Consider the following 15,680-nt stretch of genomic DNA (forward strand, 5'->3'; position numbering starts at 1 on the left):
AACGAATACGGACAGACGAAGTCATCGCCAGCAGCCAATACTTTATTTTTCGTCACTCTCCGCGCCCCTTTTCTTGGGTTGCACCAAGCGGCAGCTCTGACGCAGTTCGACATTAGCCGGAATACCAGAAGTCCGGTCCAGCTCGTCAACGAAACCCGCATCTGCCTTCAGTCTCGGTGACAACGATGGTTTTACATTTCCTAGTGACGGAAGAACTTTGAAACACCATGAGGCCAGAGGGGAGGATGAAGATAATCCGGGTTGCGTGACTGAAGCTGATCAAAAGTCCTGTACGCCGGTCTCGCCCTGTTTGGTCTCGACTTGTTTGTCGGCATCGCTGGCCCAATTAGGGTCTTCCTCGTCAAACCATGCCTCTTCGGCATCGCGCCTCTCCATGGTGTCGTAGTCTTCATTGTGATCGACCAGGCTGTAATCGAAATCTTCGTCGTGGCCGCGAACGAAACGTTCGGTTAGGAACTCTTGCCATCTCTGGAGCCCATCTTCCTTGGTTTCGGTCTGGGACAGATCTGCCTCAGTCGTGAAGTCTTTAGCGTGTCCCGGGGCCGAGGCCGCCTCAGTTGATGACTTGAGATCAGCAAGACGGGCCTCGCCTCGCAGGAGAGAGCTTTCCAGAACGCCCGAGTAGCCTTTGGCCTTACCATCGGCCTCTCGCTCGGCAGGTGTCTGAAACTTCCGAATCAAGGAATCGTAAAGAAGAGTATCTAGGAAGAACGTCAGTTTTGTCCCGCAATGTACCAGGGGTTTAACGTGGTAACGGCACAATGCAGTCAACGCCCAGATGACACACTCTAAGAAAATACGACGAAACAAACCTGCGAGCTCGTGTTCGGCATTGTTAAAATACTTGGGGTTCCTCTCGATATACTCCCGGCGACGGTTGCGAGAACGAATATCGCTGGTCTTAGAGGGCGACTTTGGCGGGCGGGGAATTGGCTTGTCAAAATGCAAGCCTTGGAGTCCTGGTTCTGGCTCCGAGCAAGACGGCATTTTGGTAAGGCTATCTATCTATCAACAAGCAGGACGGTACGCGCATCCGAGCGTTGACGGGGTCCAGGGGTTCGCAATCAGGAGATGCAAATGACGCAGTTGTTGATGCTGCAAAATATGTGCTCTTGAACCCAGCTAAGGGCGCACGGTGTCAGAATCGAGGCTCAGACAGGAATCGGGTCGTAGAGCAGTGAGACAGGCAGCCGAAGATGTCACTGTTCAACAATTATGGGGCTGCGGCGTGACACGTAACAACTCTCTTTAAGCCGGCGTGCCGCCGCGGATTGATGTAGTGTTTTCGGCATTGCTATCCTGTAGGGGGTTATTAACGTGGACAATCTCCAGAGAGACCATGGCCACAGAGCATATAAAAAAACAGTCGACTCCATCCACAAGTTGTGATTTTTTTCCTTCTCCATTTGGAGAGGATCCTGGCAGTGCGACAGCTAGCGTTGAGGGTTACTAAGGAATATCAGCCTACCATCCGTTACCCTTGTTGCTTTGGTCTCGGGGCTAACGGATGCAAGATCTCGATGAAGACATTCATTCCACAGGCGGGGGTCCTACCAAAGCGCGTTTTTGGCTGGTGATCGTAGGATCCGCGGATCAGGAAAAAGAAAATGCTAGTACGATACTTGATAAACTTGACTGGATGCCTTCCTTTCTAAGTAGTGCGCTAACATCCTCACCGGAGGACAGGCGTACGGGTTCTGACTGCCATTGCGGCGCATACGTCTCTTGGGCTTGATTCGCCTCAAGGGGGCGGGAGGTGCCGTGAGAGCGCGTCGACGTGGCTGAGCAGGGAGATATTGGGAGACCAAGTAGGGGGCAAAACCTATTGGAGCCTAGGAGGCCGACGGGAAATGAAGACAGGAACCGAAGGCAGGACTTGGTCGGGACGCGGTTGATTGATTTGTTGAAGCATCATGCCCGCTTCCAAAATACCTACCTCCCTGCCAGGACATTCGTTTTCCTGTTGATACATGGAAAACCACGGCTTGCCTCGAACTAGAACTTGGTTTAAGTGCTCACTGTTTCTGCCTCTTTCTCTCCCGCGCCGTGAGTGACTGAGTCTCCTATCATTAATTGGCATCCCTTTCATCTCCATCCCTTCCTTTCCTTTCTACTTTTAGTCCTTGGACACGGGTCTCCCCCCTAAAGTCCCTGAAGAGTGACAACTCGCTCATTCATCATCTTTTCGTTTGTCACTCTGGTCATTTCCGTCTTCTTGCCGAAGACCCATATCCCATCCATTCCATTTCTGTACCGTATCTTACCGTATTTCACCGTATCTCTTCATCGGCACTCACCTCTCTCCATTCATCCCCTCCCTCCTCGCCTTCTCACCTTATCCAAGACCACCTGATATCAAATCCACCTCTCATGCCACCACCCACACCAGCCATCCCACCATCCTCCGTCCTTCGACCGCTCAGCATGTCTCAAGCCCAGTCCACTTGACTTGAGGAGACCCGCCAACACCACCACCAGGACACAGCGACACCTAAGACGGCGACGCGACAAGACACAATAGCACGCCGAATCGCGGCAGCTTGCATCGCCCTCACATCTCGCCTGGGAGTAACCCTCTCCCTCGCTCTACATGCGAGCCCCATGGGTACTGCTGGAGACATTCGAGCTCGTCTCCGAGCAAAGTTCTCAAGAAGAAATTCGGCGACACCATCCTTGGCATCCAACGGAACCAGCATAAGCACCAACGGGGATGCTCATGGCTCACAGCCAGCGGATGGGACGAGTCTCGGGCGGCAATCCTCGGCCGCTGCATCCGTTCCCAGGTCGAGGGCAAGCTCTCAGCACCCGCACCCGCACCCGCCCTCACCTTCGCCGACGCCAACCATGCACCAGCCACACCACAACCTGATGCACCTTCAAACTCAGCCGCAGTCAAGTGGAGTCGCAGGTGCTCCCGGTGCACTTCAACCCCCCTGCAGCCCAGGTGACCGCTTGCTGCAGCAGAGATTGAAGGCAATTACGGTTGATAACACAGCAGCGGAGGGTGCCCATACTCAAGGGGACCCCCAAAAAGAAGAGGCGGAGGGCGACCTAGGAGGAGAAGAGTGCTTGCTGCCACAGTCGTCGCCGTCGCCGTCGCCGTCGCCGCTGCCATTAAAACATCAACAAAAACAGCACCATGACAAGCCGGTCCGTCATGACATTCGAAATGATGATGCGCATCGCAGCAGCGATGAGTACTTGGTGATAGAGAAAAACTCACCCATTACTTCTGCTGCTACCACCACAACTGAACCAGCGGACAACCACAGGCCCGCAAGTCGTTGCAGCTACACAGACGACAGAGCTGCCGCCACTAGGGACAACACCCCCAAGCCACACCCCAACGTTGACTCGCTGGCTCCGATGCAGCCCGCGGTGTCTGACCGACGCTTGGCTAGTGAACCGATGGGCATAGATCTGCCCTCATCCGTAACCACCACTGCTCCCATAAACAACCTTCCCAGCATCAACGAAGACCAGACGCCCGAGGCCGACAACAAAACACAAAATACTCTTCTGCCACAGCCGCTGCCGCTGCCGCCCAAGACCGGCGCAGCTCCCATCGTTACTCTCGAGGCTGTTTCCAGCGACGACATCAGCGGCGACCAACTCGATCTGGTCAGCCATGCCCTCAGCACCCCGGCACCCGTCGCAAGCAGTATCCTCCCGACCTCTCCCCGGCCAGACAATCCTCCCCGTCGACAGAGCCTCATACCCAGTCGCCAAACGACATTGATCCGTAACTTGCTCGAAGCACGAGCCGACCACGAAGCCAGCCCGGCCATCGCCGAATCCCTGATTTCCAACACCACAAACATGGTCACCCGCAAGGTCTGGGTTAGGCGTCCCGGTGCCTCTCCGACCATCATCACCATTAATGAGGACGATCTGGTCGATGATGTGCGCGATATGATCCTGAGAAAATACGCCAACTCGCTTGGCAGACACTTCGACTCCCCCGACCTCACCCTCCGGATATGCCCGCGGGAACAGAGGCAAGATCGTCTCCTGGGCCCGGAAGAGCCAATGGGTCGCACTCTTGATGCTTACTTTCCTGGTGGTCAGAACGTCGACGAGGCTTTGGTCATCGATATACCAACCCGCCGTACACCAAGGCCATCACCCCGCGCGCCGACACATGCCACGACCATCTACTACAATGATGACGGCAGGCCATCTGAGGCTGGTGAAGGGTATTTCCCTCCCGTAGCAGGAGCAGCACCTCTTCCGTCGCCAAACCTGCCTGTCCCCGTCGTCGCCCCCGTCACAGTTCCTGCAACGCACCCTGCCCATCCTGCCCATCCTGCCCATGCCCACACCGCGCATGTGCAACATTCCATAGCAGTTCTTGGGACCGGTCAGATACCTCTGATACCCTCACCCGGGGGTACAAGATCCCGCGCATACCGAGAACGCCCTGAACGTCCCCGCCTCGGAAGAACACATACCTCGTCGCCCACTATTTTGAACCAGGTCAACGCCCAGTCCATGGCGGCGGCGGCTGCTGCTGCCGTTCACCCTGCCCATTCTTTTCACCCACGGTTACCGCCTTCAAGAACACACTCAAACACTTCGGAGCAATCCAACGTTCCACCGGTTGCTCCGCCACTTCCAACCCCACCTGCCCCGGAAGTCCAACCTGCAAGAGTCGCGACCCCACCGCCAAGAATTGCCTCTCCTCGGCCGGCCAGTTCTCGACCCAAGAAAGTAAAGAAGAACGTCGACCATCCAACCTTGCCTGCTGGCATACTCAACGGCGGAGTACCGCCCATCAACGTACTCATTGTGGAAGACAACCCAATCAACCTCAAGCTACTTGAGGCCTTCGTCAAGCGCTTAAAAGTGAGATGGAAGACGGCAGTCAACGGCCGCGATGCCGTCACCATGTGGAGGACTGGTGGATTCCATCTTGTCTTGATGGACATCCAGCTTCCCATCATGAGTGGATTGGAGGCCACTAGGGAGATCCGAAGACTGGAGAGGGTGAACTCGATTGGCGTCTTCTCTTCGTCTGCATCCAGCGTGCCCGAGGCCCCCAATGGCGAGCCAGAGGAGAAGGACAAGTTGACGAACATGGAGCTATTCAAGAGCCCCGTCATCATAGTGGCCCTGACTGCCAGCTCTCTGCAAAGCGACAGACACGAAGCACTGGCTGCAGGCTGCAACGACTTCCTCACAAAGGTATGTATTCGATCTCGACCTCGCTCCTCTTCGTGAAGCACTCCGTACTAACACGATGATCACAGCCTGTCAACTTTGTTTGGCTAGAGAGGAAAGTCATGGAATGGGGCTGCATGCAGGCCCTTATCGACTTCGACGGCTGGAGGAGATGGAAAGATTTCTCTCAGCAAAACGACGAGGCCGAGGCAAAGAAGTCTGCCGCTCTCAAGACGAAGGCAAAAAAGAACCGACTGTCGATGACGCCCGTTCCAGCATGAGGGACGGGTCGATGTCTATTAACATTGAGCGATCGTCTTGCCGGGGCTTATTCTTACCCACATTGGCCAAGACCAAAGGTCAAGACAGAATGTGCTTGGTAGAACAACGATGACGCGGGGTCTGCTTTTCCAGTAGCTCTCCCCGATAACAATAAGTTTATCAAACAAAGAAGATCAGATATCTGGATCACGTATGTGAGTGAGCAGCCTGTATGCTCATCTGTACTGCCGCTGTAGTGATGGAGAAGGTTGTGTTATCGCTAGCACCGGGTCATCCAAGGACATAAACGCCTTGAATGAAATACACGAAAAGGGATGCGCTGAACGGTACCATGTAACATGTACGCACGCAAGAACACAATAATTATAATCAACATAGACGATTTGCAAATTTTGCCCAGTAAAATTATGCCATCTGAAGAACTGATCAAGATGAGGTCGCGCACTGCTCTTCAAAGCGTCTCAATGCGGCCTTCAAGGCTGCGGAGCTCGACATCTCTGCGCTGCGGCCTTACCAACTAGGCAGTGAACCAGGCGCTTCAGTGCATGACTAAGGCAAAAAAAAAAAAAAACCCGACATGGTCTGTGCTTCAGCTACGAAGAAAACAGGAAAAAAAACTGAACACGATTAGGAATCCTTTCTCTTCCCATCACATCATCCTTCACCCAGACTTCCAATGGTCGCTTCGCCGTAAGTTGGCGAACTTCAGGCGCGCTCTCCGCGGCCAGACCATTTTTGACCACAATGCCTCCACGAGCTGGATCGTCATTATCGCCACTGGCTCTCGGGGCCAAGTGGTGCGATGCTCACGCGAGCACAACGTTACGGTCTCGGCCAGCCGTCCAACTCGCTTGCGCTTTTTCAACGACATCACAGCAATCCAGAAGATCAAAGCCGCAGCATGAGCTGCAGCATTGGCTGAAGGCTCGGGGTTCCGTCTTTCGCGATGTCCCCAGTGACGGCCCCAAGTATCTGTCCATGAACGATGACCAGCCCTTCCCGCTGAATCCCTTCTTCAAGAGTCAGCCTGTGTTGAGCGAGGACATGAGGGGAGAGATCTTTACAAGGGTAAAAGAGAAGAAGGAATCTCTAAAACTGGTTTCAGCCGAATTAGGTGTCGATGTTCGCCGCGTCGCCGCCGTTGTGCGTATGATGGAGGTGGAGAAGCAGTGGATTGCCGAGGTAAGCTATCAGGATTTTGTTATTCGTCATCCCAGACATAAAGAAACCCCCCGCCCCCAGCATCATGATGATCAACTTTCCAAAATTCGATTAGTCTTGAAGACGCAACATATGGTTACACCTTGGCACTGCGAGCCTCTCTGATTTGCTACCTTACCCTCTCCGTAACAGTCGTGTACTTCAGTCGAACTCCTGTCAGCTAACAAACTTCTGACTTGATAGCGCAAACCATTGGCTCGGCCATACGCGAGGGCGGTTCTCCGAATGCTGCCCCAGACCGAGCTGAATAAAGACAGACCGGATCTGCAGCCTCCTCATGAACCTATCAACGAGATCCATGTCCACAGGCTTACGATGCAGCAACTGTTCGTGCCCGTGTCTGAGTCTCGCCAGTTCGACAGAGAAGATGCTGCGAAGGCTTTCCACAGAAAAATGCTTTCTGTGGACGGCCGCTCGCCACACAAAGAGCTCATTTCCATGAGGAAAGCTGCTGCTGCTGGCGGGTCGGCAGCCGAGTTGACCAAGAAATTCAGAGAGGTCACAAGGGCTGAAGAGGACAGATTAGTCGAGAGGGAGCGCCGACGTCTTGAAAAGGCCGAGGAAGAGACCCAACGTGTGGACACCGGTCGTTTCGAGTTCCGATTCAAGGAGATGAACGTCGACAGCGCCGGTAAGGATGGTCGAAGCAGAAGAGGCGTTGGCTGGAGATATGGCGTGCCCTTCTACGATCGCAGGAAGGGCGAGCTGAAGATTCCCACATCGGTGCCCTGAGTTTCCTTTTACACCCAACGCTCGCCTACTCTGCGAGGTGTTGATTGACAGCACTGAGGCGGAACGGCAGCCCGAGGGACCATGATACCCCCCATCCCAAACCACCTGTTTGGTTAACGTCCTCCTCAGTTGGCGTTCATTTTGCATGAAAAACGTCTGTATCTGCCCACTGTATACCTATGTACATGTATCTGTATAATGACGAGTTGAGCGGGAGGGGCAGCTCGAAGAAGCACAAGCCCAGCAAAAAATTCGAATTGTTCTTTCAAAGTAAATGCTTAGTGTGCGAGACCCAGTCCACTACTTGAAACCCGTCGGCGACATCAACCGTAAGATTGGATCGAATTTGGCTGATGGCCTCTGCCGACATGCGACATCTGTTTTGCACGTAAGCCTCGACAGAGCCATAATCCTCACGAAGCTTGGCCAGTGTCGCAAGCATGCTTTCTTTCCTGGTCATGACGTCAACGGATTTCGCACGAAAGGGTATATCGTTGGGGGGGGGGGGGGGGGGGGGGGGGGGCAGGCACGTACGGAGAGCCGATCATGCGCCGGGCGCCCTCGGGATTCCCTTTGAGAGCATCGGTGGCGAGGAGGTGGTTGACAATCTCTTCTCTGCGGTCCTGGAGGCCGATATCCGTCAGGCTGTACTCGTGAGCCACGACCTCGTCCGAGACGCCGCAGAGGCTGAGAATGAGGGCGCAGATGACACCGGTCCTATCCTTGCCAGCGGTGCAGTGGATGAGGAACGGAGAGGGGGCCTCGGTGGTGGCAAGGTGAGAGAGTATCGTACGGAAGGGGTCGTTGGGGTGGTCTGGCTCCGAGGCGGTGCGTAGAATATCGGTGTAGGCTTTTGTAAAGCCCTGCACGCCGTTCAGAAGACGTATTCACGATGGGAGGAGAGGTCCCATATAGGTCTACAGTGTGTTTCCTGCCACCAAGGGAAGAAGCACTCACCTCGGTGCCGTTACTCGAGTAGTTGCGATAGCGCAAGGCAATGGCCTCGGGCCCGTAGTCCTGGTCCCGGAAGACGGGGACAAAGACGCGCTGGGCACCGGGCCATTCGCGGACATCGCAGTTCGCCCCCGCCAGGGCGAGGCGCTTGAGCTCGATGGCGGAACGGAGGTCGTATACGTGGGTGATGCCGAGATCCTGGAGGCAAGCAACGCCATCGTCGGTGAGACGCGAGGGCTCCGCGGAGCGAAAGACTACGCCGGGTCTGAGGATGCGGCCAGGCTGAGCATTAATAGGGTAACCGCCAGCGTCGCGGAAGTTGGGGAGGCCTGGAATGGCATGGAAGGGCGGCGACGGCAGTTTGATGCTGATCTTGGGTTCCAGTTCTGTCATCTTTCGGTGTTATAGCTAGCTGGTTTAGTGTTGTATATGGAGTCTGGGGCATCCGTCAATCCGTAGTGAGACGTAGGGCAGATGTACATGCACCGCAGGTGTGGAAGCGATTGACAGCGAATCGGACCAGGCCGGGGTTGGTTTGGTGGTTGTGCCCCCGAGGCGGTCGTCGTCGGAAGAGATCTCTGCGGGGAAGCTGGCGGCATCCGAGGCATTTCTGCAGTACATTCGTAGATAGGGGTCTAGAACCTCACTGCAAAATTTCTGATATCAGATCTCGACCTACACACCCTTACGACTAATGTTGCAGCACAGAAGAAGAGGCAGTAAGTTCTTTAGGTGTCAAATGTCAATATCACGTTTTACCATCCAATCAGTTAATACAATACATGACAGCCAAAAACAAGGTACCTCTTGGGCACTCGGCCAAACCAGTGTCATCTATTGTAGGCATACGCAGTTCCTTCTTCTGTTGCCAGAAACGATCCAACCAAGCCGTCGGTAACCAATTGAGTCTTGATCGATGTTCGCTCCATTGCCAGGTTCCGGCCGACCGTGGTCAAAGAAAACAAAAAAATGGGGTTCTACATTGTAATTGTGCGCAGGACCGCATGGCCATAGAATAGGATGGCACAAGAGATATCAGCTGACAGTCGTGTCACGTAACGACTGCGTGCGTCATGAGGCGAGTGGCTATCACAACCATAGTAACGGTAGACCGGACCCTGAGCCCGAAGCAAGACCCTGAGAGCAAGGGCTTCATTGGGCCCTGACGCCCATCCCCGATCGCAATTCAGGGAACTAGTTTGAATCATTCTCATAGGCTAGAGTATTGAGCCTAGCGCCATGTCTGCGTCATAAGGGATCACCAGGAAAGGGTTGGTTTTCATTTTCGAGACCACTGCAGCGTGTGTGCGCAAATAGTGCTTGCCCCATTTCCCTAGCGCCCTGGTGACAAGATTTGGACCACTACGCGCTATCATCTCTCGAGCCCTCTTCAAACCAGTTTGTTTGTCTATTCACTAGCTCCCTCATCGAGTCATCCTGCCTGTCGGTTTCCCTAGATAACCAACCCCCAACCCAGCCTCCAACACTAGACTGTTGCTCTTTCCATCTTTCACGTCACCAACGAACTTTGATCGCCACCAGCAACGCTGACCAACAGGTCCCAACCGAACGCACTCTAGTGTCCGCCTCAGTCCTCGACTATCATCACCACCACTGTACAACGACGACCTCCGGTCTCTTGGATCCCGTATACAGATACGCTCTTCCCAAAACACAGTGCTGCAAACGCCTTCGCTCTCGACTCAAGATGGGCCTCTTCGGAATGGCGGCGAGTTATCTTGCTTTTTCTGTCCTGCACTTTTTCCAGTTCGTCTTGGCCGTCACCGTCTGTGGCCTCTATGCCGTCGACCTCAACAACGCTAGAAGCCATGGGGACTATACCGACGGGAAATGGGTACGTCTCTTCCCGCGATTTATCCGTCCCACCCCCTGCATTTCTATTCGCGACGAGAAGTCACTTGGCTGATATTCGCATACAGGTTTTTGCGGTGGTAGTCGGCACCCTCTCCGCCGTCACGGCCCTCCTTTACTTCATCCCTTTTGTTCTGCGCTTCGCCATTGTTTGGGTTTGGGATGCCATTCTATTCATTCTGTGGATTGCCGTCTTTGGTCTCTTTGGTAGTGTATGCATCACTCATCATAAAAAACCGCCCCCTTACCGGTTCTGTCAACATCTTACTGACCCTGCTGCAGATGTACATCAAGGAGAATGCGGAGGGCGACAGTGGGATCCAGCGGATGAAGAATGCTGTCTGGGTTGATTTGGCCAACGCTCTACTCTGGCTTATTAGTGCTTTGGCCACAGCCGCTTACTGGTGGAGACATCGCGAGCGCCGCACTCGCTTCACCGGCCGTGGAAAGGTCTAAAGCAAAGTCTCGCAGGTGTTTTGGACGAAAACAGCAACTTCTTGTCTATCTTCCGTACAGACACGTCATTCCCTCCAAACGCACTCAAAAGAGCAGTTCTGTACCGTGTTACGTCGTCACGAAGGCCGGTGTTAGGAGGATTTCTTTTTTTGCGAAAATGATACCAGAACCTCGGTAAGGTTCAGCACGCCTTCTTGGTTTAACCACACTTCCGATCATGTAAACACTCTTCAGCCTATCCCAATTTTTCTAACCACGCTGCCTCGGACCAACAAACGAGAAATATCCCACATGGTGATTCGAGCACTTACATACGGTCTTATGCATGCCCGCGATGGCGGTGTTCCAAACTCAACCTCAACGTACAGAGGTGTGTAGCCTGGGTGATTCCCCGTGAGCTATCCCACAAATACCTTAAACCTAAAGCACAGTATTAGAAAGTATGACACAGAGTCTAGCTTGCGGATGGATGACAGGATAACGGGAAGTATCAAAACATCTTTCGGCGGTGATGTGTGCTGTAGGCCCCAGAGCCTGCACAGTCTCGCCAGCGCACCGGTCCCGGTGCCGTCGCCTGGGTGAAGCAGCCCCCACATGCCCGCCTTCGTTCCGGTCCTTGGCCCGAAAGGCTGCGTTCGACGCTGGAGAAGGCATGGAGCACCGCAAAGGTTGACGGGTTACACGTCGTCTGGAGCCATTCGTCTCATCATCGGCAGCCCCAGAATATCCCCAGGACCCTTGGGCCCGGCACGGCTCCGTGCGTATGTGCATTAAAATGCTATTCGACATCATCATGCGTAGCCCCGGAGGTGTTTCTCCTGCCTGTGATGCACTCACTGTAGGAAGTGCTGCAGGAGGCCCAAGCTTCTGATGAAATGGACCAACTTACAGCATCCATTCCTTTCTCGGCGTTACTAATGTCCAGGACGAGAAAGTGCACTCCCTAGGTACGAGTGAATGTACAGGGTATCCGCACAGCAGCCCACAATGCCAAGTTGTATGGTTCTGTCGTTGTCTCGTCGACCCCGCAGACGCTAAACAGCGATGTCCACTCCGCTGCGCTGTGACGTAGTGGCTGCGGTGATCCTGGCAATATGGTCGTGGCCCGTTTTCCGACCAAGAGATTGGAGCATGGCGCGGCTAAAATAATGATCCCTCAAGCCGTCGAATCGTTTGGAGACCTCTCAACGCCCTTGCGAGCTCCCCGCCGCGGCATGAGCCAGTCTGCTCGTCCACGCATGTTGACGGAATAAGCCGCGTACCAGCTGGGATTGAGATGTTCACCGCAGCTCCAGGTTTCCTAAGCTAATGGGGTATCTTTTCTTATTCTTTGGCGCGCCACAATCGACCGACGTACCAGCAGGCAGATGAACGGCTCGCGCCTCCGGAGAGCCGCGACTGAGGCGTAAAGACGTAAGTCTGAGACCCAGAAGTTGAGTGCTTGGGCGATCTCTGCTGACAACAGTAATGATAGCGACCATGAGACGCTTGGCCTTTACGGGCCCCAACTAACGGCCTGAGTCGTCAGCGAAAAAAAAAACACCCTTTTATCCACGAACTTACCAGCAGTTACTGTCTGCTGTAAGACCTTGGGCGACCATAAGACTCGGCAGCTTCGGGGCAGCAACATCAAGTTGGGGATCCAAAAGGCCTCTGGGACCGACATCAGTCGCCCCGAATCCTCCCGCCGTGCCAAACGATCACTCAAATCGCAACAACCCATAACAATGCAGCCGCCGAGAGACAGCAAGGATCGACAACAAGATCAGCACTGGTCTTTTTGCTTCTGATTCTTAAGGGATGCAAATAACCCCGGTCTCGAGCCTAGATTGGATGGATCCTGCGTTCTCAACCCCTCATCCCCCCTCTCTCCACTCCCGTGCTGTGTCTCCGTCCACCTTCTCGTTATAGCTGTACCAACTCAGGAGCATGGCTGGGGTATTCGCCGGCTACCGCCGTGAACTGAGCATTACGGACAAATCGTGGGATCAGGAAGTGAGGGACTCGGCAGTGAAGAAAAGCGGATTGGCCCAAATGAGGAGCAAAGGAGACCGCCGTTGGACGGCCAGCTATCCTTGGCGTTTCCAATTCTGTGTTGAACCGCAACCATGTTTTTGGAGGTCATGAACCGGCATAGACTTTGCCTTCGGAGAAGACATGGGACAGATAATAACGAGGATGTCCAAGCCATTCTTTTCCAGGCACCGTGTTGTGGCCGGCAAAAAGTCCGAAGTGGCTTGTATGTCTTGGGCAGACGGGATCACATAGATGGGCAAGCCACCGTGGAAGCGGGTGGCAACAAGGGCCGAGTCCTGGATGTTGGCGTCGCTTTATCTCAGAGGCAGAGGCTCCGTGGGGTATCTGTAATGGCGGTTGCCACATCCTCACTACGTGAGTACCAAGGTGCATCGGAGGACGTGCGATAACAACTCTCACAGCGTCCTCGTTGGGTGGGGTCTTACTGTGAGAGCAAAAGACCAAACCAAGTAGAGGGCAGTGCCAGCATCAGCATCAGACTCGAAGTGTCCTCAGACCCATCAACATCGCTGGTTGACTGGCTGGACAGGGTGACACGCCAGAGTAGGCACTTCAACGAATAGGTAGTTGTAGGGCCGGGGGGTATGTTATGTATGCATGGACGGAGTGGGTGATGATCGACGCCGCCGGTCGGCAACGGCATTGCCCAGTCGAACACATGGGCGCAGCAAAGATGTGGATGAGAGCCGGCCGTGTTGTCCACCGCGTTTTTTTCACAAGGGGTACCCGTACCTAGATACTCGACTTCACAAGTGGGATCGTTACCACCCTGGCTACGTAACTTCGTGTTAGTGAAGGCTAGGGCCGAGTGTCCGTGATGTGATGGGAACTGCAGAATGTCTGGTGCGTGAAAATGTTGGCTCGACTGCATACCTAGATGTATGTATGCCTTCTGTGCTTATCTCGGCCCACCTCCTTGAAATGTACAATAGGTACGGATACATTGCCAGGGAAGGAGCTGCCACGAAGGATAACACGATGGGGCTCCCCAAACGCCAGTTGGGCGTAGCCGGTACCCACTTGTTGTAGCCACACAAAAAGTCTCTGGCTTTGGTATGTCCCCTGTTTCCTGCACTATGACCTCTCCTCTACCTCTCCTCTCCCCTTGGGCCCATGCGAAACACTGCGAATTCGTACACATCGCATTGGCGAAACGAGCGGCGCGGCTGCAGCGCCATCGGGTCCAGCGTGGACTCCAGATGCACATGAAAATATTGCGAGAGGCAAGGGCCGGTGTAAGTGTATCTTTTAGACGTAAGCGCAGCCCAGCAGGAAGCACCATATCTCCGTTTTACAACCCGTAGATGACCGGTATTGTGATTTCCATGCGTAGTAGTACAATACCGCTACAGTAAACGGTCACTTTATGGTCTCCCAGGCTCCCACAATAGGTAGCAGGCCACCTACCTGGTGCACGGACTGATCCGTTTGTCTCCTCCTTCGGGTTTGCTATCCAACCACCGACAGTTGGTCCTCAACAGCACCACATATTAGCCGCACTACGCAGTCCAACTGCATGAGGAGTCTTTGGCTGATCCTGGATACCGTCCTTTGGCCTTCCCTTCAATTCCTTTTTTTTTTTTTGCCCCCCAAGACAAGATCGCCTCGCTCAAGACTCAACTAAAAGATCAAGAAAGGCTCTGACGAACGGACACGGACCCCAACTGGCTTGCAGAAGCCCACGCCAAACCGTTCGCGTCCATATATTCGGTTAACCTTCCCGGTTTTGCTACCACCGCTCGCTTACGCCAACAACCTACTTCGTATCTTCGCTCGAAACCACTCCCAGCACACTCCCACACACATCTACTCGCCAACAATAACAACATTACGAAATCACTGTCCCTAATAGGACAAGTACCATCATAAGCACAGGCAAAGGTACGGGCACAGGCAACATATACAGGTTACCTCCAATACCTCGCTTCGGCTGTCCGTGGCACATGCCCTGGGGCTATTGCGCTCCAGCGCTTTATGGGACGGGGAACAAACCCGCCAAAGCAATTGGGATTCAACATCTCCCCGGAAATCCGGCCTCCAGCCACCCAAGACCATTCACGCTACACAACCTTGGCATCGCCCGAACGAGGTGCGTCGGGGGGAGGAAGGAGCGCTGAGCGCTAGACACTGAACGCCGTCTTCCGAGCCTTGGCTCCGTTCTTTGCGAGTACTAGCAATTGTTTCCGCATTTGCAAGCGGGCCTCGCTCGGTGCCGCCCCAATCCATCACCTGCAATGCGATAGGAGAAGAGGACGCAGACAAACCCCCTCACCGCATGCCCATGCCAATTCATGCCCTCAGAGGATATCCACCTCATTGGAGACTCCGTCTAACCATTAATCTACCCATTTTCTCAATTCTGATTTTGCGCTGTTCCGGCAACCTGCGGTCAAGGGAGAAGCGTTGCGAGCTGGAGGAACTGCGGACAAGGAACAAAACCGAGTCAGTGAAACCGCTATCAACGACTCTCAATTGGGACGGGTCTGACAACGACGCCAACGAACTCAAGACCACCTATTTCTTCACATCCAAGGTATCTCGACACCCTATATATCACCATCGTTAAATATTCATCCGACGCATCTACTGCTGCCATCATATGGTCCGAGAAACTCCGCTCGTGGCATGAACAGCGATTTTGACCAGCCGCAAGAATCACCAGGCTCAGAAAGGGAGGCAACCAACATGGCAAGCCTGGGACGTTCGTTCAAGCCACCGGCCTACTTGCGGGCGAGACGACCGGCCATGCCTGGAAGGACTTTGTCTAATTCTTCAGACATCTCGGTTGCCACGACGGGGTCTCGCTCCGACGACCATTGCGACCTGCTCATGTCTGGGCTAAACACGCCGGCTCACGAGCAGCCAGGACCAGCCGGGTTCGAGATGCCATCGCACCACGAGTTGCGTTCTCCCAGAGGTGCGTTATCACATCACTTCGTTTCATT

General features: G+C 54.2%; 4 protein-coding genes across 4 annotated transcripts; 2 read left to right on the top strand and 2 right to left on the bottom strand.

The window, feature by feature from the left end:
- Positions 1-279: 279 nt before the first annotated feature.
- On the bottom strand, positions 280-1,008 carry CH63R_10021 (Coiled-coil domain-containing protein; the record flags this gene model as incomplete). The annotated part of the gene is made up of 2 exons (XM_018304995.1): positions 280-722; positions 834-1,008. 2 exons carry the CDS (start codon positions 1,006-1,008, stop codon positions 280-282), a joined length of 618 nt encoding a protein of 205 aa, XP_018154419.1.
- Positions 1,009-2,622: 1,614 nt separating this feature from the next.
- On the top strand, positions 2,623-7,416 carry CH63R_10022 (Response regulator receiver domain-containing protein; the record flags this gene model as incomplete). Its single annotated transcript, XM_018304996.1, has 5 exons — positions 2,623-5,205; positions 5,271-5,437; positions 5,884-5,987; positions 6,095-6,645; positions 6,868-7,416. The coding sequence occupies 5 exons, from the start codon at positions 2,623-2,625 to the stop codon at positions 7,414-7,416; spliced, it is 3,954 nt and encodes a 1,317-aa protein (XP_018154420.1).
- Positions 7,417-7,681: 265 nt separating this feature from the next.
- Positions 7,682-8,763, bottom strand: CH63R_10023 (Tyrosine phosphatase; the record flags this gene model as incomplete). The annotated part of the gene is made up of 3 exons (XM_018304997.1): positions 7,682-7,868; positions 7,951-8,279; positions 8,374-8,763. The coding sequence occupies 3 exons, from the start codon at positions 8,761-8,763 to the stop codon at positions 7,682-7,684; spliced, it is 906 nt and encodes a 301-aa protein (XP_018154421.1).
- Positions 8,764-10,078: 1,315 nt separating this feature from the next.
- On the top strand, positions 10,079-10,698 carry CH63R_10024 (Uracil phosphoribosyltransferase; the record flags this gene model as incomplete). The annotated part of the gene is made up of 3 exons (XM_018304998.1): positions 10,079-10,225; positions 10,311-10,454; positions 10,525-10,698. The coding sequence occupies 3 exons, from the start codon at positions 10,079-10,081 to the stop codon at positions 10,696-10,698; spliced, it is 465 nt and encodes a 154-aa protein (XP_018154422.1).
- Between the last annotated feature and the right edge of the window lie 4,982 nt (positions 10,699-15,680).

Source organism: Colletotrichum higginsianum, assembly GCF_001672515.1.
Source record: "Colletotrichum higginsianum IMI 349063 chromosome 7 map unlocalized unitig_7, whole genome shotgun sequence".
Classification (NCBI taxonomy): Eukaryota; Fungi; Ascomycota; class Sordariomycetes; order Glomerellales; family Glomerellaceae; genus Colletotrichum; species Colletotrichum higginsianum.